This window comes from Abramis brama, assembly GCF_963993115.1.
Source record: "Abramis brama genome assembly, chromosome: 17".
Lineage (NCBI taxonomy): Eukaryota > Metazoa > Chordata > Actinopteri > Cypriniformes > Leuciscidae > Abramis > Abramis brama.
Genome location: NC_139979.1, coordinates 57,501 through 81,117, shown reverse-complemented (window position 1 = coordinate 81,117; position 23,617 = coordinate 57,501). Strand labels below are relative to the sequence as shown.

Genomic DNA, 23,617 nt, shown 5'->3' with positions numbered 1-23,617 from the left:
CGACAGATCCTTCTCCTATTTAGCACCAAAACTCTGGAACAGTCTTCCTAACATTGTCCGGGAAGCAGACACACTCTGTCAGTTCAAAGCTAGATTAAAGACACATCTCTTTGACCCAGCATACACATAACACATTATAGACTTCTATAATTCAGTTAGGGTGCATAGATTAGGTCAGCCGGAACCGGGAACACTTCCCATAAATCCTGATGTAGTCGTTACATCATAAGAAGGATGGCGTCTACTCTAATATTAGTCTCTCTGTTTATCCCGAGGTTTACCGCAGTCCGCCGGATCCGGTGACTTGACTTAGGCTACATATACATACACACACACATATACACACACTTGTCTCTTTTTCACACACAATTACTTTTTTCTGTATTGATCAAATAAATGCAGGCCTGATAAGAGATTTTTTCAAAAACATTAAAAATAGTGTTTGCTAACTTTGTACCAGTATAAATAAATAAATAAATGATAACTTCTGAGAGATCTCACACTCTTCTCTAAAGTGGCCTGATCATTTCTCACGATTACAGCGTTTGGGTAAAACATGATGCATTCATCGGTAAAAAGGGCTTTATTTAAAACAATGTATAAAAACAAGCATGTAAAGAGCAATCTGTACATACATGTAGATTCACAGGACCAAAATGAATACTGTACATAAGTGCAAAACTCATGAGAAGTTCATAATTAAAAACAAACCCACACATAGAGGAACGCAAAAAAACACACACACACACACACACACACACACACACACACACACACACTCACTCTCTCTCTCTCTCTCTCTCTCTCACACACACACACACACTGTCACACACTCTCTCACACTCTCAGAGCCGCCTGACGTTGCGTTTGCTCTGAGCGCTGCCCGGCAGCACGTCTCTCCGGCTCCGGCGTTTGGCCGACAGGTGCGCGCAGTCTCTGGCCCCGTGGAAGGAGCTCGAGCACGAGGTGCAGAAGCGGAAGCGGCAGTCGCTCCAGCTACACACACCCTCGGCGCGCAGCGCGTGACAGCGGGCCGGGTGCTCACAGCGAGGACACGGCTTCAGGTGCTCGTCACTGAACAGGGTTTCTGCCACCTGAGGGTCCACACAGAGAGAGCGGTCAGTACCAGCCGACAGGTTCTCTCAGCGTTGGGAAATAAACACTCTTCCAGTGCGTTATGCAGTTTAACAGACCCGATGCTGGATGATAAATAACCCTAACCCTAGATGGTTGGGAACATAATCCCTTCTGGGACTAGGGATGGGAATCGTTAAGGTTTTAACGGTATTCTTATATATATATATATATATATATATATATATATATATATATATATATATATATAATTATTTATTTTTTTAATAATTAAAATAAAGTTTTTATAGAAATAATAAATAGATCTATTTTCCTAATTTCTCCAGTACCGACAGCAGAACCGTTAACGTCCGATCTTATCGATACAGCTGTCTTTCAAAATTCAGCCCCGGGACCCGTTGATACCGGGTTTCAGTACCCATCCCTATCTGGGACACACAGGTGAAGAGATCTGGCATGATCAGCACAGGTGAATGAACACGATCAGCACAGGTGAGCTGCGCACCTGCAGGAACTGTCTGCGTCTGGAGCTGGCGTGGGTCGGGGTGACGGGCGGGGGGGCGAGGGGTGTTCGGGCCTGAGCCTGTACGCTGCCCAGAACCGACCTGCACACCAGCGCCACCCTGGTGTCCGCATCCGGAACATGAGCCGGCTTCCCACCCTACACACACACACACACACACACACACACACACACACACAGTCAGAGGGAAACTCAACACTACATCCTTCACTGTACTGAGACTGACAGAAGAAGAACCTCCTATATTTATCTGGATTTATATGAGTGAGAGAGTGTGTGTGAGAGAGAGAGAGAGTGTGTGTGAGTGAGTGTGTAAGAGTGTGTGTGTGAGTGAGTGAGAGTGTGTGTGAGAGATCGTCTGTAAGACAGTGTGTGTGTGAGTGAGTGTGAGAGAGTGTGTGTGAGAGTGAGTGAGAGAGAAGTGAGTGAGTGTGAGTGTGTGTGTAAGAGAGTGAGAGCGTGAGTGAGAGTGTGAGTGAGTGAATGAGAGAGTGTGAGTGTGAGTGTGAGAGAGTGTGTGTGAGAGTGAGTGAGAGAGAAGTGAGTGAGTGTGAGTGTGTGTGTAAGAGAGTGAGAGCGTGAGTGAGAGTGTGAGTGAGTGAATGAGAGAGTGTGAGTGTGAGTGTGAGAGAGTGTGAGAGAGAGTGAGTGTGAGTGTGTGTGTGTGTGTGTGAGAGAGAGCGTGAGTGAGTGTGAGTGTGTGTGTGTGTGTGTGAGAGAGAGCGTGAGTGAGTGTGAGAGAGAGTGAGAGAGAGTGAGTGTGAGAGTGAGTGAGAGTGTGAGTGAGTGAATGAAAGAGTGAGTGTGAGAGTGTGAGTGAGAGCATGAGTGAGTGAGTGAGTGCGAGTGAGTGAGTGCGAGTGAGTGAGTGCGAGTGTGAGAGTGAGTGTGAGAGAGTGCAAGTGAGAGTGAGTGTGAGAGAGTGTGAGTGAGTGTGTGTGTGAGTGTGAGAGTGAGTGAGTGAGTGTGAGAGTGTGTGTGAGAGAGAAGTGAGTGAGTGTGAGAGAGTGTGTGTGAGAGAGAGAGAGAAGTGAGTGAGTGTGAGAGTGTGTGAGAGTGAGTGAGAGAGTGAGTGTGTGTGAGAGAAGTGAGTGAGTGAGAGTGTGTGTGTGAGAGTGAGAGCGTGAGTGAGTGAGAGAGTGAGCGTGAGTGAGAGAGAGTGTGAGTGAGAGTGTGAGTGTGTGTGCGAGAGAGAGTGTGAGAGAGAGAGTGAGTGAGAGAGTGAGCGTGAGTGAGAGAGTGAGCGTGAGTGAGAGAGTGAGCGTGAGTGAGAGAGTGAGAGTGAGAGCGTGAGTGAGTGTGAGTGAGAAAAGCATCTTTACTACGAATTTAAGAGCGAGTGTTTGGAGGCAGGAAATATAATGGCAAACTCCGACTCTCAGACTGAAGAAATGATAAAAATGTGTTCTGATCGCTTGCAGTTGTAGCCGAAGATAATAATTATTTAACATCACATCTCATAAAAAAAATAAATAAAAAAAAATGCACCAATGCTTAGCTTTGGATGTCACTGAATCATTCAATAAGCTGATGTTTGGGAGTGATCAGTGTGTGTGAAAACATGCGCAGACTAAATGCAAAATTACCGCGTTTATGATAACTGGACATTCAACATGAGGTCATGTGACTGGACTGTTTTATCTAGAGCTTCACCTCCAGTGTTAGGGAGATCTTGAGCTCTCGGATGTAGCACCTCCTCCTGTGAGTGGCTCTCCGGTCTTCAGTGATGACGTCGCTCCAGTCCTCACACACCTGCCCAAACCTGCAGCGATCGCATGTTATTAACCGCTCCGCTAACAGGGTTAGGCTAACCGCTCCGCTAACAGGGTTAGGCTAACCGCTCTGCTAACAGGGTTAGGCTAACCGCTCCGCTAACAGGGTTAGGCTAACCGCTCCGCTAACAGAACGATGAGGAATATCTGCATCACTGACCTGTAGATGTCGGCTGCAGACAGAAGACTCAGGATCACCGCTAGCACGTGTCTCAGGTTCCTCATCCTCAGTTCTGAGATCACGTCCACCTTATCGAGACCCATCTTGCGGCCTATGAGCCCCGAGAGCGGCAGGCTGGTTCTGACGGGCTGGTCCCGCAGCAGTTCCTCCAGGCTCGACCCGCGGCGGCTGATGGAGAACACGGCCTGTAGCGCCGGCGTCAGCGACAGATCCTGCATCTGCAGCGTAGCGGCGCTCAGCGGCGTCCCGTCCAGAAACACCTCGTCCTTGTGCGGGTCGGCCCGCGGGTCTCTGGGCCCGTCCTCGGACTGAGAACCTCCCTCCCGGAGCGTGGACAGTCTCCGCTGCCTCTCCAGCCGCGAGCGCCTCTTCTCCCGCCCGCTCGAGCCCGGCAGAACCAGCTCCTGGAACGAGCCGTCATGGTCCACAGAGGAGTCGTGGGATTTATCCAGACCCAGAGAGCTGAAGCCGCTGTCCTCCAGGGGCGTGTCTGAGGGCGTGTCCAGAACCTGCTTCCCTGCGCGCACCGGGGACCGGAAGTTCTCCTCCGTCAGGTCGTGTGTGTGTGGGAAGTTCTCCTTCATCAGGTCGTGTGTGTGTGGGAAGTTCTCCTCCGGCAGGTCGTGTGTGTGTGGGAAGTTCTCCTCTGGCAGGTTGTGTGTGTGTGGGAAGTTCTCCTCCGCCAGGTCGTGTGTGTGGAGCGAGCTGGGAGGACCGGCTATGATGCTCTCGTCCGGGTCCGGTTCGGTGAGGCTCGTGTGGGTTAGGGTTACGCCGCTCCTGCCCGACTCCAGCGTGGACGTGACGGCCTGAGAGAACAGAAGACGCCGCTTCCGACACGAGAACACAAAGTCGTCAGCTTTTAAAGTGCTGTAAGACAGAGGCCCAGTCGGGCTGATGTCCGGGGAGTCGAAGGTCTCGCGGGTCAGGTGATCCGGTGTGGTGAAGCCAGTCTTACTCCCGTCGGATGAGGAGCGGGACACGAGCAAGCGCCTGCGGAGCGACGCGTCCTTCCGGGTCAGCTTCGGCGTCTCGCACCAGGCTAGCGGAGCGGCCGGTTCTGTGATCGAGTCCCTGGACCGGGCCTGGTCTCTTCTGTGCAGGAGAACCGTGGCCTTGGTGCCGTTGGGATGGCGCTCTCTCCTGGGTGTAAAGACCCGGTCCAATCGGCCGCTGCCGGGAACCTGCGCGCCCTCCATTATCTTCAGCTTCAACTAACGCTCGCTGGACCCAACAGTGCTGTCAAACAACACAGGAAAGTAGAAGTTAATCTGTGCATGCCATACATCATTTTACAACTATTTATTTACAGGAGATATTAATTCTAAATTATTTATCAGTGATTATTGTGATAAATCAATGTTCCTGGTAATCTTGAATCAGAAGAATAACTAAATCTTGCAGCATCTCTTCTCTTCTCTGTGACGAGGGCGGGGCAACCTGTCACTCACATGAGATCCACCAATAGCAAACCACAACCATCCAATCAATTCCCCACAGACACTTTCATGTTACATGCCGACTTTAAAGGGTTAGGCCTAGTTCACCCTAACTAAAGCACAAATGAAGTTATTTTGAATTAAATCTGAATGACAGCTATGCTGTCAAGACAGCTTTTTCATTTTACCACTTTGACGCTTCAAAAAGTTCATAAAGAGACTGTAAAACGAATCCATATGAATCGAGCGGTTTAGCCCAACATTTCTGAAGAGATACGGTCGCTTTATATCTTGAACAGATTAAATTTAGGCTTTATTTCACATAAACATTCAACAACGCACACATTAGTTGTGATAAACGGAAGCTCAAGCACAATGAGCTTCATCATCATCATCATCATCATGCGTTACGAGCTTCGGCAAGAGCTAACGTGTCAAAGTTGTGATATAAAGCCACAGTTACCTTTTTATATTTCTATTACGTGGCAGAAACAATCTTTTATATACAATTCTGTTATTAGTCAGAAATTAGTTCAAAGTAATGTCCATATGGCAATGATTTACAGCTATAAAATAAGACATGTTAGGTTGGTAATTAATGGCATGTATTCAGACACAATAAACGTGTACTAGTAATGATTACAAATGCAAGGATAATAAACAGTGTTTTGAAGATACCAGTATAGAAAGTTTCAGTCAGAATTATCAGAAAAGCCTGGAGAAATTCGGCGTTCAATTTTTGAAGTCTTCCACGATTCAGACTGTGTGTATTTATGAGACATTTATTACATTCGGTTCTGGCAACAGGAGTCGGTTATGGTTGCTATGGTGACGCGCTAAGCGGTTTCCCTCCTGCACGTTCAAACTTCGCGCCGCTTGAACTGCGCGTGCACGACAGCACAAACACACACACACACACACACACACACACACACACACACACTACTTTAAGGCATTTATAAGAACCACGATTCGTTTCAAACAATTTTTGTGAAGAAACATGCGCTTTACGCCTCGCCGCCGCTGACTGGAAGATGCCGGAACAAGATAAGAGAAAAACAAACGACACACACCGGCAGTCAGCTGTGGCTTATCACGCGCGTTTATGAGACACACACACACACACACAGAGAGAGAGAGAGACACACATTAAGGGCTGTGACACATTTAACGAGGAACATTTTTCAGATTGACAAACTTAAATCATTATTACACCCTGTGAATAAAATATTGCGTTACTTACGCGTGTCGGGTCAGAGTTTCATGCCACTGCTGCTCAGAGAGAGAGAGAGAGACGGTGAGCAGCGGGTCAATGAGGCTCCACCTTTCAAATTTCGTACGCATTTCACTGATTGGACGCGGATTTAAAGAGACTCTTCGGAATCATTTCAACAATCGAACATAAAATATTTTATACAAAAGGGTTAGATTTATTACTGATATATCATGTATTTCGAAAATTTTACAAATAAACATAAGTACTCGGGGTTTTTTTTCTAAGGAAATAATTTTGTAATTTGATCATTTCGACCACTGCCATTTTGAATAAAGAAACTTCCAGAAATAATTAGAAAAAATATTACAAAAGAAAAGTTGATAGACTATAATATGCATACTATGTGGCCAAATAAAAACCCATTAAAAATACCATAAAATCCCCTTATATAGCCAGTATTTCTGTCTTCCCTGGTCAGTCTTGCTGAAACATTTTACCATAGCGAGAGTGCATCGCTTTAGCATGTAGAAAACCACAAGTGGAGTACAATAACTGCATTTACATCCATGTGTTTTCAGAATGAATACAGTAGTTCTCTTGCCTCAGTTTTGCTTTAAATACCTAAATAAATAAGTATTCTGATCATATTTAAGCAATAAGGTGCGAGAGGCCGCTGTTTGGCAATGTGCAAGTAGAACTCAACAAATGTGAAGCAAACGGCAGTCAGTTGTTGTTTCTCTGCCACAAATCAGATTCGCTTTTCCTGAAAGAAACACCAGAAGGTTTTAGGTAAATGTGCAGTTTACAAGGTAGAACAAAAGGTCCAAGTATTGTCAATATGTTTACCACATTAACTCATAAATTGAAAAAAACACATTATAAGAACCCACAGGAGAATCTCGAGGGAACCGGTAGCGAAGGCCCATTCACACCAAGGACAATAACTACGAAAAGAAAAAAGATATATTCTAAAAACTGTTCTAAATATAAAAGAATAGTGAGTTCACCGCACAACTATAACAATAACAGCTCAGAGGTATGATATTGCTGGAATTACTTTCAGAAGGATTTTTTTTTTTTACAACAGCCAATCAGAATCCATCCTGCTTTATAGAGCTCGAGCATTTACAGTTTTGCACAATTGCGAGGACACATTTCTCAATATTTGGGTCATTTTTTTAAAAACTCTTCACTTCTTATAACCAAATTTCAGCTTCACAGCAGTTAATTTCACAATCAAAATGCACTATGACTACCAAAACACCTTATTAATTCTTCCAGAACACTTGAAAGGTTTCAAAACTGATCAATATAAGGCTGGATCTGGATGTGGTGAAGCCATCTTACTCTTCCCTGCCGACAGAGGGCGCCAAAACATCGAAATCACACGATCTGCAGCGTATCAGTCGCACATCAATAGTTTTTTTTAATACTATGTATGAACATTAATTTATAATTAGAAAGTTATCTGTAGTTTTTATGGTGTTTTCGGCCAGGATAAGCCATAATGGCTGTGTAACCGAACTAACATTAAATAAATTTCTATATGGATTTATGCAGTACATATTAACGAAGAGTTAGAGTTAGCGAAACAGCCAGTAGGTGGCGCTCCGGTAGCGCGTGAGAATGCCAACTCAGGAACAGACAGAAGGACAACGAAAGAGAAAGAGAAGACAAAGAGGAATAAAAGAACGCAATGTTCGGCAATCCACTGCAAAAACTATCAAGTGAATGAAACAAATCTTGCCTTTCATCGTTTTCCCAAAGACCCTGACAGGTAATTATTCACAGAAGTGTAGAAATATTGTGTGTTTTGAAGTGGGACCTATGCTGCTAACTTTAACTGTTTTTAGTCTAGTTATAGTAAACTTAATTCCGTTTAGGAACTGCAGATCTAGCCATAGAAACCATGATAATGATTTATGGATATGCCACTAGTTAGAATGAGCTTATTAAATTTATTTCATTGATAACTTATTTTTGTATGTAAGTTATTTGTACCTCCTGGGAAACTGTCTAACTTCATTATAACGTTAGATGAGCTCATATATCACACCTGTCATACTTAATGTAGAGAAAAATCTAACATGAATGAAATCCTTATAAGTTCTTTGAGATTAAGCATGAACATCTGGATTTATTAACAGAATTTGATTCGAATATAGACTACGATAAATATTACAGCCTTTATTGCACTATATTAAATTAAAATCCAAACACACTATTACTCATAAAACACTAAGAACAGGAACTTTACACAGTGATTGGTGGTAGGGTTAGGGTTAGTTTAAGGGTTACTGCGTGTGTTTTGATGCTCAGCTGATCTCTGATGTTGATCATTGTGAGAAGAGAGAAACTGAGCGTAGAGAAATGAGTTCTAGTGACTGTAAACTCTACTGACTGCAGCGCTTATAATAAACAGAGCGATATCATCCGCTGGTGTGAACGCTGATATAGTTATGGTTATTATAATTATTATCGGTACAGTTCTCGTTCTTCAGTCTTTTGTGTTTTGACGTCACGCCTGCAGCACAGCTGAGCCACGCCCACTCTCTGTTGGCGTTGCCATGGGAACCTGACGCGGCTGGTCGAGCTCGTGCTGGAATCAAACAAGAGAAACTGCAGGAAAACTCTCCGGTGTCTTTATCGCGGTTTGGTGAGTTTAAGAGCCTCAAACTAAATTAATCATTATCAGAGATATTTATCTGTGTGTGTCTGTAGTTTAGGGAATGAAATGTAAGTTAAATATGACCAGCTCTCTGTGGCCATTCACAAACTACATGTTTTGGCTTTGTGTTTGAGTATTGAGAATGAGGACATACTCATAGGTAGCTTGCGGTCACGTGACGAATTGAGCCCGTCCACCATTTTGGGAGGATACGCTATCGGTTGCCAGGGGCAACAGTGCAAGAGCAATACAGAGACGGAGCAGGAAAGACGGCTCGAGGAATTATAATAGAAATTACGAGAAAATTAAGAAGAAATGGAGATGAATGCGGCAAAAGAAAAGGGTCCTTACAGGGAGAAACTTACTACCAATGCCAAACATTATTTTTATTTTTTTTTACTTTTAAAATTTAAAATACGAAAAAACTGTAACACATGGTTGCTACGGTTTCCACGACAATCGTGTGAGACACTGGAGCAGTTTTTTTACACATCAGTGTTTTCCAGGCATTCTAAAATAGTGCGACAACCTCCTCTACTACCAATAGATAGATTTCCGATGACGTCACATTTCTCCCGCAACTCCTTACGGCGCCATCTTGTGTGTCAAGTGGGTCAAGCGTTTGTGTTACGGAGCATGATAATATCCTGAATCGGCATTATTCTGAACATAAAAATCATACGATTATTCTCCGTTTGGCTGGAGTTAATATTCAGTGCTGCTCTTGTGAACATTTAGAGGTTTTGTGCTCTGGAGATGTGACACTTTATCTAATCATTTCCAAGATGCGCTAGCTCTCATCGGCTGTCAAATCGCTGTACCCAGGCGGCTACTATCGACACAGCCCTTGAGAGGTGTTGGCTGGGCAGAAGCACACTCTGACGATTGTCCACCTTCATCACTTTCTCTGTGGCCACATCAGCTGGTCGAGCCAGAGGCAGAGGCTAACGTTACACCTGGAGCACATCGCTCCGTGCCTCTGCTCTCCATCTCTCTCCTAAGTTACACTAAATTAGTTCGGAGCGTTGTGTTGTTGTTGTTTTTTTACCCAGATGGTGTTGTCTTGACACTGAGTCTAAATGTACCATATAATAAGGGCTGTGCAGATATCAGCCGCCTGGCTACAGCGATGTGAACCGTCAATGCAGGGCTCCAGACTAACATTTCCACGAGTGAGAGAGAGCAAGACAGCGCTTAGTTTGGAGACGGTGAAGTCTTGTTTACATGTTCGCCTGGCTCCGAAGAGAGAGAGAGAGAGTGCGCGCGCGCGACCGGCTCTCTCTCTATCTGCTCGTTCTTTCAGTTAAACATGCACCCAGTTCATCTACATTACTCACCGATCAAATAAGACTTTGGCGGGACAAAAATTCACTTTGGCGGGCGCTAAAACAAGTTCAGTGCAGGAGAATTCATGCGTGAATTTAAGTGTAGTGTATGACCATGCACTCGCACAAATGCGACCACTCAATTTCACATCATATCTTGCCTTGCAAACATCGTCTAATGTGTCCCTGTAAATAACCTTAACCTTGTCGCCAGGTTTGGAGGAATTTGTCATCGTTATCTCACACAAAAGAGTCAAAAATACTTTATATTAACTGGCTTTCTATTAATGCAGCACAGTGAATGAGCCGTGTCTCCCAGTGGCTTACTGACAGCTTTGACACACAACATGGCGGCGCGCCGCAGAGGATAATGGGTAATTCGAGAAACGGAAACCCATCTATACAAACAATGAACGGCGCTGGCGGGTATCCTCCCAAAATGGCGGAAAGGGGAGGATGACGCGGTCTCTGAGGGCGGGGCGCTGTGTCGTGACGACATCTCCTCATTCTCATTATAATCAGCAAATATAATTAATTTGCACTGGAAGTTCAGGGTGCGTGTGTGTGTTTGTGTGCGCGTGCGTGTGCGTGCGTGTGTTTGTGTGTGTGCGTGTGTGTGTGTGTGTGTGCGTGCGTGCGTGTGCGTGCGTGTGCTGCAGGTGTCATGAGTGCTCCAGGCTCCAGCTGCGTGTCGGTTCCTGTGGATCATCTGGATTACAGCTTCATCCAGAGCTGCTCAGACCTCAAATATCTGGAGAAGATCCTGAGAGTTCTGCAGTGAGACCCTTCTGTCTGTCTGTCTGCCTGCCTTTCTGTCTGTCTGCCTTTCTGTCTGTCTGCCTTTCTGTCTGTCTGTTTGTCTTTCTGTCTTCCTTTCTGTCTGTCTGTCTGCCTGCCTTTCTGTCTGTCTGTCTGTCTGCCTGTCTGTCTGCCTTTCTGTCTGTCTGTCTGTCTGTTTGTCTTTCTGTCTTCCTTTCTGTCTGTCTGTCTGTCTGTCTGTCTGCCTGCCTGCCTGCCTGCCTTTCTGTCTGTCTGTTCATGTCTTTCTGTCTTCCTTTCTGTCTGTCTGTCTGTCTGCCTTTCTGTCTGTCTGTCTGTCTGTTTATCTTTCTGTCTTCCTTTCTGTCTGTTTGTCTGTGTGCACTCACATGTGGTGCTGGTGTTCCTCAGGTCTGGACTGGAGGGTTTTTACCCTCATCTGATTGAGTTCTGTGAGAGACACATAGAGAAACTGGACCCAAAGTCTCGAGTCCTGAGGAAGGAGAATCGCGCCGCAACCGCTGCCTGTTTCTCCACAGAGGAATGGAGGAACATCTCTGAAGACCTGCAGGTTAAACCCACAAAACCCCAAAATAACAGAACATTAAACCCTCACAGATCAACTCTATATTCAGTTAGTTCTGATTCATATAATCAGTTATTGAGTTTTTATCTGTTAAGTACAATGAACAATGAACCATATTTGAGTGTAATGAACTCATTTCATTTAGTAATTTTGACGTTTGATGCTTTAGCACACACTGTAGAACATCCTTGATCTTTGCTTCACTTTTTAAGTATGATTTAAACAAGAATATTTAACTGAAAAGGAAAATCTAAACAAATAATTTTTAATTAAAAAATATATATTTTAAAGAAAATTTTGTGCTATCACAACATCCTTTAAAGAAGGTCCATTACATTCATAATTATGATTTTTAATAAATTCTCACACTGATCTGAATTTTGTCATGTATTTCACAGATGTGGGAAAGAAGCATCAGATCAGATGAAGCGGCGCTGAAGCGAAGCCCCATATTCCGTGACGCTGAAAACCTTCCGCCAGTTCGTTCCTCAGACGGGCCTCTTCAGGTTAAGGTTCTTAGATCTGCAGCTCTCAGACTCAATCATGAACCCTTTCCTATCTAACTTTCCCATCTAACTTTCCCACCTAACATTCCCACCTAACATTCCCATCTAACATTCCCATCTAAAATTCCCATCTAACATTCCCATCTAACTTTCCTATCTAACTTTCCCATCTAACATTCCCACCTAACATTCCCATCTAACATTCCCATCTAAAATTCCCATCTAACATTCCCATCTAACTTTCCCATCTAACTTTCCCATCTAACATTCCCATCTAAAATTCCCATCTAACATTCCCATCTAACTTTCCTATCTAACTTTCCCATCTAACATTCCCATCTAAAATTCCCATCTAAAATTCCAATCTAACATTCCCATCTAACTTTCCCATCTAACTTTCCCATCTAACTTTCTCATCTAACTTTCCATCTAACTTTCCCACCTAACATCCCCACCTAACATTCCCATCCAACTTTCCCATCTAACATTCCCATTTAAATTTCCATCTAACATTCCCACCTAACATTCCCATCTAACTTTCCCATCCAACTTTCCCATCTAACTTTCCATCTAACTTTCCCATCTAACATTCCCATCTAACTTTCCCATCCAACTTTCCCATCCAACTTTCCCATCTAACTTTCCCATCTAACTTTTCCATCCAACATTCCCATCTAACTTTCCCATCTAACATTCCCATCTAAAATTCCCATCTAACATTCCCATCTAACTTTCCTATCTAACTTTCCCATCTAACATTTCCATCTAACATTTCCATCTAACATTCCCATCTAACTTTCCCATCTAACATTCCCATCTAAAATTCCCATCTAACTTTCCCATCTAACTTTCCATCTAACTTTCCCATCCAACTTTCCCATCTAACTTTCCCATCTAACATTCCCATTTAAATTTCCATCTAACATTCCCACCTAACATTCCCATCTAACTTTCCCATCCAACTTTCCCATCTAACTTTCCCATCTAACTTTCCCATCCAACTTTCCCATCCAACTTTCCCACCTAACTTTCCCATCTAACATTCCCATCTAAAATTCCCATCTAACATTCCCATCTAACTTTCCCATCTAACATTCCCATCTAAAATTCCCATCTAACATTCCCATCTAACTTTCCTATCTAACTTTCCCATCTAACATTTCCATCTAACATTTCCATCTAACATTCCCATCTAACTTTCCCATCTAACTTTCCCATCTAACATTCCCATCTAAAATTCCCATCTAACTTTCCCATCTAACTTTCCATCTAACTTTCCCATCCAACTTTCCCATCTAACTTTCCCATCTAACATTCCCATTTAAATTTCCATCTAACATTCCCACCTAACATTCCCATCTAACTTTCCCATCCAACTTTCCCATCTAACTTTCCCATCTAACTTTCCCATCCAACTTTCCCATCCAACTTTCCCATCTAACTTTCCCATCCAACTTTCCCATCCAACTTTCCCACCTAACTTTCCCATCTAACTTTCCCATCTAACTTTTCCATCCAACTTTCCCATCTAACTTTCCCATCTAACTTTCCCACCTAACTTTCCCATCTAACATTTCCATCTAAAATTCCCATCTAAAATTCCCATCTAACATTCCCATCTAACTTTCCCATCTAACTTTCCCATCTAACTTTCCATCTAACTTTCCCACCTAACATTCCCACCTAACATTCCCATCTATCTTTCCCATCCAACTTTCCCATCTAACATTCCCATTTAAATTTCCATCTAACATTCCCACCTAACATTCCCATCTAACTTTTCCATCCAACTTTCCCATCTAACTTTCCCATCTAACTTTCCCACCTAACTTTCCCATCTAACTTTCCCACCTAACATTCCCATCCAACTTTCCCATCCAACTTTCCCACCTAACATTCCCATCTAACATTCCCATCTAACTTTCCCATCTAACATTCCCATCTAACATTCCCATCTAACTTTCCCATCCAACTTTCCCATCTAACTTTCCCACCTAACTTTCCCACCTAACATTCCCATCTAACTTTCCCATCCAACTTTCCCATCCAAGTTTCCCATCTAACTTTCCCACCTAATTTTCCCACCTGCTCTAACATTCCCGTAGAGAAGCGTCAGCGGACAGACAGTGAAGACCGTGAAATCGTCCCGCGTACCACGTCCATACAGTGACTGGGACAGGTTAGTGTGGAACTGTGTGTGTGTGTGTGTGGAACTGTGTGTGTGTGTGTGTGTGTACTTGTACAACTATCTTTGTGAGGACCAGTTTGAGTTTTAGACCATTGGAGTGAGGACAAATACCCCTTTTCCACCAAGGCAGAGCTGGTGCTGGTTCGGAGCCAGAGCCTAGTTTCAAATCGGTTCTTTGTTTTTCCACCGCCAAAGCACCAGCTCCGAACCAGTAAAACTGGTTCTTAAGTAGCACCAAATCATTGCAGGGTCTAGAACGGAGCCAAGAAAGAACCGCTTGCGTCAGAGGCTGGGGGCGGGGTTACCGTGGCCAACAAGACTGAAGAGAAACTTGTGACCGCCATTTTCAAATAGCAGCTAATCGAGCTAACAGCAGCTAAACACGATGGACGCGATTAAACAAAAACAGCAGTGGTCAGACGACGAAACAAGCTGCTTTCTTGCACTTTGGTCCTCTTCAGAAGTCCAGAGTAAGTTAGACGGGGCTTTGCGGACGAAACCGGTTTTGCAGAAAATACAAAGAGAAATGGCTGAAGCGGGGTTCGACCGGAGCCTCGAACAGATAAGCAACAAACTAAAAAAACTAAAAAAGGACTACAGGGACCAGAAAAAGGACCTCGGTCGAAGCGGAAATGGTCGCATGGCATTGGTGTATTCAAAGAATCACTCGTTCCCTCTGTTAAAATACATCATTAATGCAGCTCTGATGTCAGCCCCTTCTGTGTTTGCACGCTCAGGTAATCTCTGAACAGGAGGTTCAATGTTTAGAGTCACAGCAGGTCAGTGCAATCTTCTTGCTCAGCTCCAGCTTGCAGTCGTTTCTTTTTAGGAGGCACCTCCATCGTCCTTTTAATCTCCCAAAAGACATCTCCACAACCGATCGTGCACTGCTCAGCCTGTAATTGTATGTGTGCTGTTCAGGGGTCAGTCTGCCAGTGTCGGAAAAGGGCTTCATGAGCCAATTCTGCATGGGGTATGCCGGATCACTGATCAGGTAATGTCCAACATCACAGCCAGAGATGGTCACTTTGTTTTGCCCTAGTAATTCCCCATCATTTAGGGCCTCCCACAAATGTGACTGTCGTAGCACTCTGGCATCATGCACACTCCCTGGATAGCCAACACAAACATCCCAGAAAAGACCTTTGCCATCCACAACTGCTTGCAGAACGATAGAATGCCAGCCTTTACGATTAAAATAGTCTTGTGGATAATCCTCTGGTGCAATTATTGGAATGTGGCTGCCATCAATTGCACCCACACACTGTGGAACTCTCCAACGATTATTAAAGAAAGTGGCCATTTCTAGCAACTTTTCAGCATCAGGAAATCTTATGTGGATGGGAAGGAGTATTGTGATGACTGTGTTGCAGAATTCCTGAACACAATTAAATACAGTGCTGAGGCCTACTCCAAAAAGATGGCTGATCGTCCTATATTCAACACCTGTGGCGAGTTTCCAAATGGCAATTGCCACACGCTTTCGGATTGAGACACACACACGGTAGTTTGTGTTTCTTCTCCCCATGGCATGCTTGACCTGACTGCAGATGTACTCAAACGATTCTGGGGATACGCGGAAATTCTGCATGAATTGTAACGGGGTGAAATCCGGAACAATTGTGTCCCACCAGTGGTCAGATCGTGGGTATGCCCACATTACTGGTGACCTCCGCCTTGCCTTCAGCTGCAAGATTGCCTGTAAAGATAAATAAATAAATATATATATATAAAAGTTTCATTTATGGGAAATATGTATATTTTCTATAAAGTATACAGTGCAGTATAAATACTATAAAAACAGTTGAGCTGTAACAGTGAAGCATTTATTAATTCATCTATAAGTACTACTTATAAGACAGGGCTACTTTATTTATATGGTTTTATTCAGTCTTTTTAGGTTCATTGTGTTTTCAGACAACTTATTTTCATAGCCTTCTTGTCCAGTGAAAACCATGTATAAATCTAAATTTGGACATTTTTTTAATAGGCTACACATTACATCTGCAGTAATAGTAAAAACATAATAATAATAATAATAAAGCCTATAATAAAACAACACTGACACTGGTCACATTTTTCTGCAGATTATGTGTGGTTGTAGTGGTTTTTGCTTGTAACATAACGTTACATACAGTTTTTACAAAACGGCGTCGTTATACTTATTCAACCAATGCTTAATACATTTATTTAACTACAATGTGATCGATTATCAGCAAAGTCGATGCTAGGAGGTTAGCAACATGCTGAGGCTAAAATATAAATCTAAGGCTAAAGTCGGCATCTTATTGTTAAAAATAAATGTTATGCACATACCGTTACTCTCGCTTGTAATCTCCGTCTGTACAAATAATGGCGAGCCGCGCGAACACGTTGGATCCGCCATGTTTGGATGCCGATGTAGGTCCGCAAAGCCATGAACATCAATAGCAAAGCAACATCCGCCATTGTTGATGATGTGTTTGTGTTTGGCGCCGCCGCGCTAACGTTGCTGGGAAAGATGAGACGTAGCTGTGACGTAAGACCTGGCTCTGCGCTGGCTCTTTTAGCCTGTGGAAAAGCAAACCGGTTCTTTGGAGGCTCGTCAGTCGAACCAACTCCGAACCGGCACTAGCTCTAGCTCCGAACCAGCACCTGGTTCTTGTTGGTGGAAAAGGGGTAAAAGAGAGTAAAGTGAGGACATTTTGGCCGGTCCTCACTTTCTGAGAGCCTTTAAAGGCCTGTTTTAGGGTTAAAAAAGTTATTAATTTAGTTAATTTATATATATAGCGGCTCTGGAGAAAACCGTGATGTCATCGTCCAGCTCAGTTCAGTTCTCATATAATAGTGCAGGAGATCAATAATATTGTAGAATATTAAATGTCCCCAACTAAGCAGCCAAAAGACAAAAGCGACAGTGAAGGAACCAAAACTCCATCAGTGACAGAATGGAGGAGAAACCAGACTAGCCAACTAACCCGAACCAACAGTGTGTGATTATGATTCAGGCATTACAGGTCAGAGGTCAGATTGGATCAGAACATTCAGAATATTATCCAGTTCTATCTGGTTGAACGTCGGTATGGAGACGAGTTTGCGGAGGATCAGTGCCGATGGCTGTCGTGTCGATGAAAACTAATGCCATGTTTCCTAATGATATCTCCCAAGGGTAGCATGTACAGAGTGTGTGTGTGTGTGTGTGTGTGTGTGTGTGTGTGAGGGTAGCATGTACAGAGTGAACAGCAGCGGTCCTAGTACTGAGCCTTGTAGTACGCCATACTGAACTTGTGATCGATAAGACATCTTTCATTTACTGCTACAAACTGATAACGGTCAGATAAGTTTGATTTAAACCATGCTAGTGCAATTCCACTAATGCCAACATAGTTTTCTAGTCTATTTAAAAGAATGTTGTGGTCATCAAATGCAGCACTAAGATCGAGTAACACTAATAAAGAGATACAACCACGATCAGATGATAAGAGCAAATCATTTGTGACTCTAATGAGAGCAGTCTCAGTACTATGGTACGGTCTAAATCCTGACTGGAAATCCTCAGATATCATTTCTTTCTAGAAAGGAACATAGTTGTGAAGATACTGCCTTTTCTAGTATCTTTGACAGAAAAGGTAGATTCGAGATCGTAATTGACTAATTGACTAATTCTGTACGATCAAGTTGGGGTTTTTTTAACAAGCGGTTTAATCATAGCCAGCTTAAAAGTTGTTGGTACGTATCCTAGAGACAAAGATGAATTAGTGATATTAAGAAGAGGATCTGTGACCTCTGGAAGCATCTCTTTCAGTAGCTTAGTCGGTATAGGGTCTAACATACATGTTGGTGATTTAGATGATTTAACGAGTTTAACGAATTCTTCCTCTTCTATAGCAATAAATGAATCAAATTTTTCCTCAGGGAGACTACAATGCACTGCCTGATGCGATACTGTAGTAGACGGTTGCATAGTAATAATGTGTTGTGTAAGGGTGTGTTCTGTCGCTGCAGGTTTGATGTGGAGGCTGAGTGCACTAAGATAGACGAGAGCCGCACAAACACCATCCGTCCAGAGCTGCCTACAGTCAAGCAGACACACAGCACAGGTCAGAGGTCATCCAACAAACCTTAAAGCTGCTGAGTGTCACTTGTGCTACAACAACAATAACAGACAGAGAGTCTGACAGACAGAGAGACAGACAGAGACAGACAGACAGAGAGTCAGACAGACAGAGAGACAGACAGAGAGACAGACAGACAGAGAGTCAGACAGACAGACAGACAGACAGAGACAGACAGACAGAGAGTCAGACAGACAGAGACAGACAGACAGAGAGTCAGACAGACAGACAGAGAGTCAGTCAGACAGAGAGACAGACAGACAGAGTCAGTCAGACAGAGAGTCAGACAGAGAGTCAGACAGACAGACAGACAGACAGACAGAGAGTCAGACAGACAGACAGACAGACAGAGAGAGAGACAGACAGACAGAGAGTCAGACAGACAGAGAGTCAGACAGACAGAGAGTCGGTCAGACAGAGAGTCAGACAGACAGAAAGAGAGACAGACAGACAGAGAGTCAGACAGACAGAGAGTCAGTCAGACAGAGAGTCAGTCAGACAGAGAGTCAGACAGACAGAGAGTCAGACAGACAGAGTCAGTCAGACAGACAGAGAGTCAGACAGACAGACAGACAGAGAGAGAGACAGACAGACAGAGAGTCAGACAGACAGACAGACAGACAGACAGAGAGAGAGACAGACAGACAGAGAGTCAGACAGACAGAGAGTCAGACAGACAGAGAGTCGGTCAGACAGAGAGTCAGACAGACAGAAAGAGAGACAGACAGACAGAGAGTCAGAGAGTCAGACAGACAGAGAGTCGGTCAGACAGAGAGTCAGACAGACAGAGAGAGAGACAGACAGACAGAGAGTCAGACAGACAGAGAGTCAGTCAGAGAGTGAGCCAGACAGACAGACAGACAGACAGACAGAGAGACAGTCAGACAGACAGACAGACAAAGAGTCATTCAGACAGAGAGTCAGACAGACAGACAGACAGAGAGTCAGTCAGACAGAGAGTCAGTCAGACAGAGAGTCAGACAGACAGACAGACAGACAGAGAGACAGACAGACAGACAGAGAGTCAGACAGAGAGACAGACAGAGAGAGAGACAGACAGAGAGTCAGACAGACAGACAGAGAGAGAGACAGACAGACAGACAAAGAGTCATTCAGACAGAGTCAGTCAGACAGACAGACAGACAGACAGAGAGTGTCAGACTGTCTTGTTTTGAAATAACAAATGTAATTATTTAATGAGCTCATATTCTCTAAAAGTCACATGTTGGAATATTCAAGGACTGAGGTCCTCTGTTTTTGGTATTAAGAGCCAACATTCAGACTTTAAAAAGGAAATTCATGATTCTGACATCATAATACTGCAGGAAACATGGAATGTTAGGGATTTGTCCACTGGTTGCCCGACTGGATTTAGGGAAGTAGTTCTACCATCAACGAAACTAAGAGGGGTGACTCAGGGCAGAGAGTCAGGGGGGATGCTGATATGGTATAGAGCAAATCTCATAGACTCAATCAAAACCATACAAATCGGAAAATTTTACATTTGGTTAAAAATCCAAAAAGACATCGTCTCCACAGACCGGGACATATTCTTGTGTGCTATATACCTCCCCCCAGCCGAGTCTCCCTATTACAGTGAAGAAACCTTCTCCATCCTGCAAGAGGAGATTAGCCATTTCCAGACCAAAGGGAATGTGTTAATGTGTGGCGATTTAAACGCCAGAACTGGAAATGAACCAGACTTTGTCAGCACACAGGGAGACAAGTATACAAACACCAGCCACCCTCTGCCCTCATACCAGCTCAGAAATAATTATGACCAATTTACAAACAGAAGTGGGCGAAGTCTACTTGAGCTCTGTCGATCACTGGGCCTGTATATAGTGAACGGTCGCATACGGGGAGACTCTTTTGGTTGTTATACCTTTAATTCTTTCCTGGGCAACAGTACTGTCGATTATTTCATCACAGACATTGACCCAGTGCATCTCAGAGCATTCACAGTCAGTCCTCAAACACCTCTGTCAGACCACTGTAAAATTACGCTATATTTAAGACGAACTCATACCAATGAATCACGCAGACAGCCCTCTCATTTACTGAAGCTGCAACAACCCTACAAGTGGACAAAAAACAGCACAGAAAACTATCAAAATGCAATAGAAAGCCAAACTATCAAATTATTATTAGACAAATTTATAACTAACACATATTCACAAAATAAATTGGGCATAAATCTGGCACTAAGTGACATTACCAACATTTTCCACCAAACAGCATCCATGTGCAATTTGAAAAAGAAATCATCAAAAAGAAAACCAAAAAACACCAGCGAAATGTGGTTTGACAGTGAGTGCAAACATATCCGAACAACTGTACGAAATCTGTCAAATCAAAAACACAGAGATCCTGACAATGAAGAACTCCGCCATCAATATCATGAAGCTCTTAGACTGTACAAACAAACTCTAAGAGTAAAAAAGGAAAAACACACAGAACAATTATTTCAAGAAATGGAGGAGTCCATAAATACCAGTAACTTCTGGAACAACTGGAACACTCTCTATAGACCACAGCAGGAAGAACTGGCCATTCAGAACGGGGACATATGGAGGACACACTTTGAAAATCTGTACAAAACACCTGAAACAAATCCTGCTCGAAATGAATTAAAAACCAAATTAGAAATCCTGAAAGAAAAAATTAAAGACAACCAGAACCCCCTAGATTTCCCAATCACTGTAGATGAGCTTACAGAGAGACTACATGCTTTAAAACCCAACAAGGCATGTGGCATTGATGGAACATTAAACGAAATGATCAAATACACCAACAACAAATTCAAAACTGCAATAATCAAATTATTCAATATTGTTTTGAGTGTAGGATATTTCCCCGACTCCTGGAACCAAGGCCTGATTACACCGATCTTTAAACAAGGAGACAAATATGAGCCAAACAATTACAGAGGCATATGTGTCAATAGCAACCTGGGGAAAATATTCTGTTCCATTATTAATGTAAGACTGCAGAACTTTCTTAAAACACACAAAATTCTGGACAAAAGTCAGATTGGTTTTCTGCCCAAACACAGAACATCTGACCACATCTACACCCTCCACACCATCATCGATAAACATGTTTACCAGAATAAATCTAAAGTCTTCGCTTGCTTTATTGACTTTGAGAAGGCTTTCGACTCGATCTGGCACGAAGGACTCTTCCTAAAACTACTGGAAAATGGGATTGGAGGGAAAACATTTGATCTGATAAACACCATGTATAAAAACAACACATGTGCTGTAAAAATAGGGAATAGTCGAACAGAATTTTTCCCCCAAAATCAAGGAGTCAGACAAGGTTGCCCATTGAGCCCCACTCTATTTAACATCTATATAAATGAATTAGCCAAAGCATTAAATAACTCCACTGCCCCCGGCCCAACCCTGACGGACTCAGAGGTCAGATGTCTCCTCTTTGCAGATGATCTAGTCATTCTGTCAGAAACAAAAGAGGGACTACAACAGCTCCTCGACGTCGTAGAGACATTCAGTCTAACGTGGGCTCTCAAAATTAACTTAGCTAAAACAAAAATAATGATTTTTCAAAATAGATCCAGGTGTAGGGAAAATAAATATGTCTTCAAAGCAGGAAACCAAGTCCTCCAACACACCCACGAATACACATATCTGGGACTAAGGCTGAGTTCAACAGGGAACTTTAATCTGGCTGTGAATGAACTGAAAGCGAAAGCAATGAGAGTCTTCTACATGATTAAAAACACTATTCGGCATGAAATTCCAATTCAAACCTGGCTAAAAATCCTAAAAGCAATAATTGAACCCATTGCTCTGTATGGCAGCGAGATATGGGGACCTCTGAAAACCCAAGATTTCTCAAAATGGGAAAAAGAGGAAATCGAAACTCTGCATACCCAAATTTGTAAAAGCATCCTAAAAGTAAACAGAGCGACACCAAACAACTCGTGCAGAGCTGAATTAGGACAATACCCCCTGCTGATCACTATCCAAAAAAGAGCTGTGAAGTTCTACCAGCACCTGAAGCGCAGTGACCCGAGCTCATACCAGGCTGAGGCCCTGCGGTGTCAGGAGCAGAACCGGCACCGGAGCGCACTCTCACAGCTCATGCTGAAACTACAGCCAGACCAGCACTGCACTATCTGGCCCAACCAAATTATTAAATTACAAAAACAAAATTACATTACCTATTGGAAAGATGCTACTAAATCACAAAAGAAGATGGAACTCTATTTACACCTGAAAAGAGACTATACACCAGCAGAATACCTGAGCTGTGTGAAAGAGCATAAAATGAGAAAGACCCTGACCAAGTACAGGCTGAGTGACCACAGTCTGGCTGTAGAGAGAGGCCGGCACAGGCAGAGATGGCAGCCGAGAGAGCAGAGGCTGTGTTCACTGTGCTCTCAGGGAGAGGTGGAGACAGAAGAACACTTCCTGATACACTGTGATCACTATCACAGCATTAGATCAGACTATTTCACTAGATTCCAACAACTAGAACCAAATTTTATGGCACTACCAAATTCAGAAAAATTAAATCATATTTTGGGTGAGGACTCCAGCTCAATCACAACAGCAGCAAAATATGTGACAGCCTGCCACAAACTACGAGAGTCAGCCAGTGGACAAAACCAAAGTCAGAATCATCCTTATCTCGTCTGAATGTTGGTACTAATGTACAAAGGTGTTTTTTTTGTTTTTCTTGTTTATATAAATATATTCATACATTTGTTTACTGATTGATTTATTGAATTTATTGATTATTTGTGTATGTAATGTCCATTTATGTAATGGCCAATGCTTTGGCAATACTGTACAAGTCATGCCAATAAAGCTCATTGAATTTGAAAAAATTTGAGTGAGCCAGACAGACAGACAGAGAGTCAGACAGACAGACAGAGAGAGAGACAGACAGACAGACAGACAGACAAAGAGTCATTCAGACAGAGTCAGTCAGACAGACAGAGAGACAGACAGACAGAGAGACAGACAGACAGTGAGACAGACAGACAGAGAGACAGACCGACAGAGAGGTCTGCCCGGTACGTGAGGTCCTGTCACGACAAAAGAGCCTCCAGCAGGACAGAGCTACCAACTGTATAAATATTATAAGATTAGACATGTTTATTGCTATGTTTATTTTCATGTAATTTCTATTTTCTTTTTATTATTATTTATTTTTATTTTATAGTGTTATGAATGCTTTGGCAATGTAAAGATTTCTTTCACCATGCCAATAAAGCTATTTGAATCTTGAATCAGA

General features: G+C 43.2%; 2 protein-coding genes across 2 annotated transcripts in view; one reads left to right on the top strand and one right to left on the bottom strand.

Moving 5' to 3' along the window:
- Positions 1–845: 845 nt before the first annotated feature.
- On the bottom strand, positions 846–4,810 carry fbxo43 (F-box protein 43; the record flags this gene model as incomplete). Its single annotated transcript, XM_084089995.1, has 4 exons — positions 3,551–4,810; positions 3,272–3,380; positions 1,601–1,756; positions 846–1,094 (listed from the first exon to the last, which is right to left on the bottom strand). Exons 1-4 carry the CDS (start codon positions 4,768–4,770, stop codon positions 846–848), a joined length of 1,734 nt encoding a protein of 577 aa, XP_083946121.1. The 5' UTR covers positions 4,771–4,810.
- A 3,073-nt stretch (positions 4,811–7,883) lies between these two features.
- The window catches only part of spag1b (sperm associated antigen 1b), a 34,448-nt gene continuing 18,714 nt past the window's right edge, over positions 7,884–23,617 (top strand). The window contains exons 1-7 of the mRNA XM_084089994.1: positions 7,884–8,003; positions 8,757–8,882; positions 10,879–10,996; positions 11,390–11,549; positions 11,963–12,076; positions 14,176–14,249; positions 18,243–18,337. Of these exons, the coding sequence (XP_083946120.1) occupies positions 7,958–8,003; positions 8,757–8,882; positions 10,879–10,996; positions 11,390–11,549; positions 11,963–12,076; positions 14,176–14,249; positions 18,243–18,337 (733 nt within the window). The 5' untranslated portion in view covers positions 7,884–7,957. The remainder of the gene's footprint in view (positions 8,004–8,756; positions 8,883–10,878; positions 10,997–11,389; positions 11,550–11,962; positions 12,077–14,175; positions 14,250–18,242; positions 18,338–23,617) is intronic.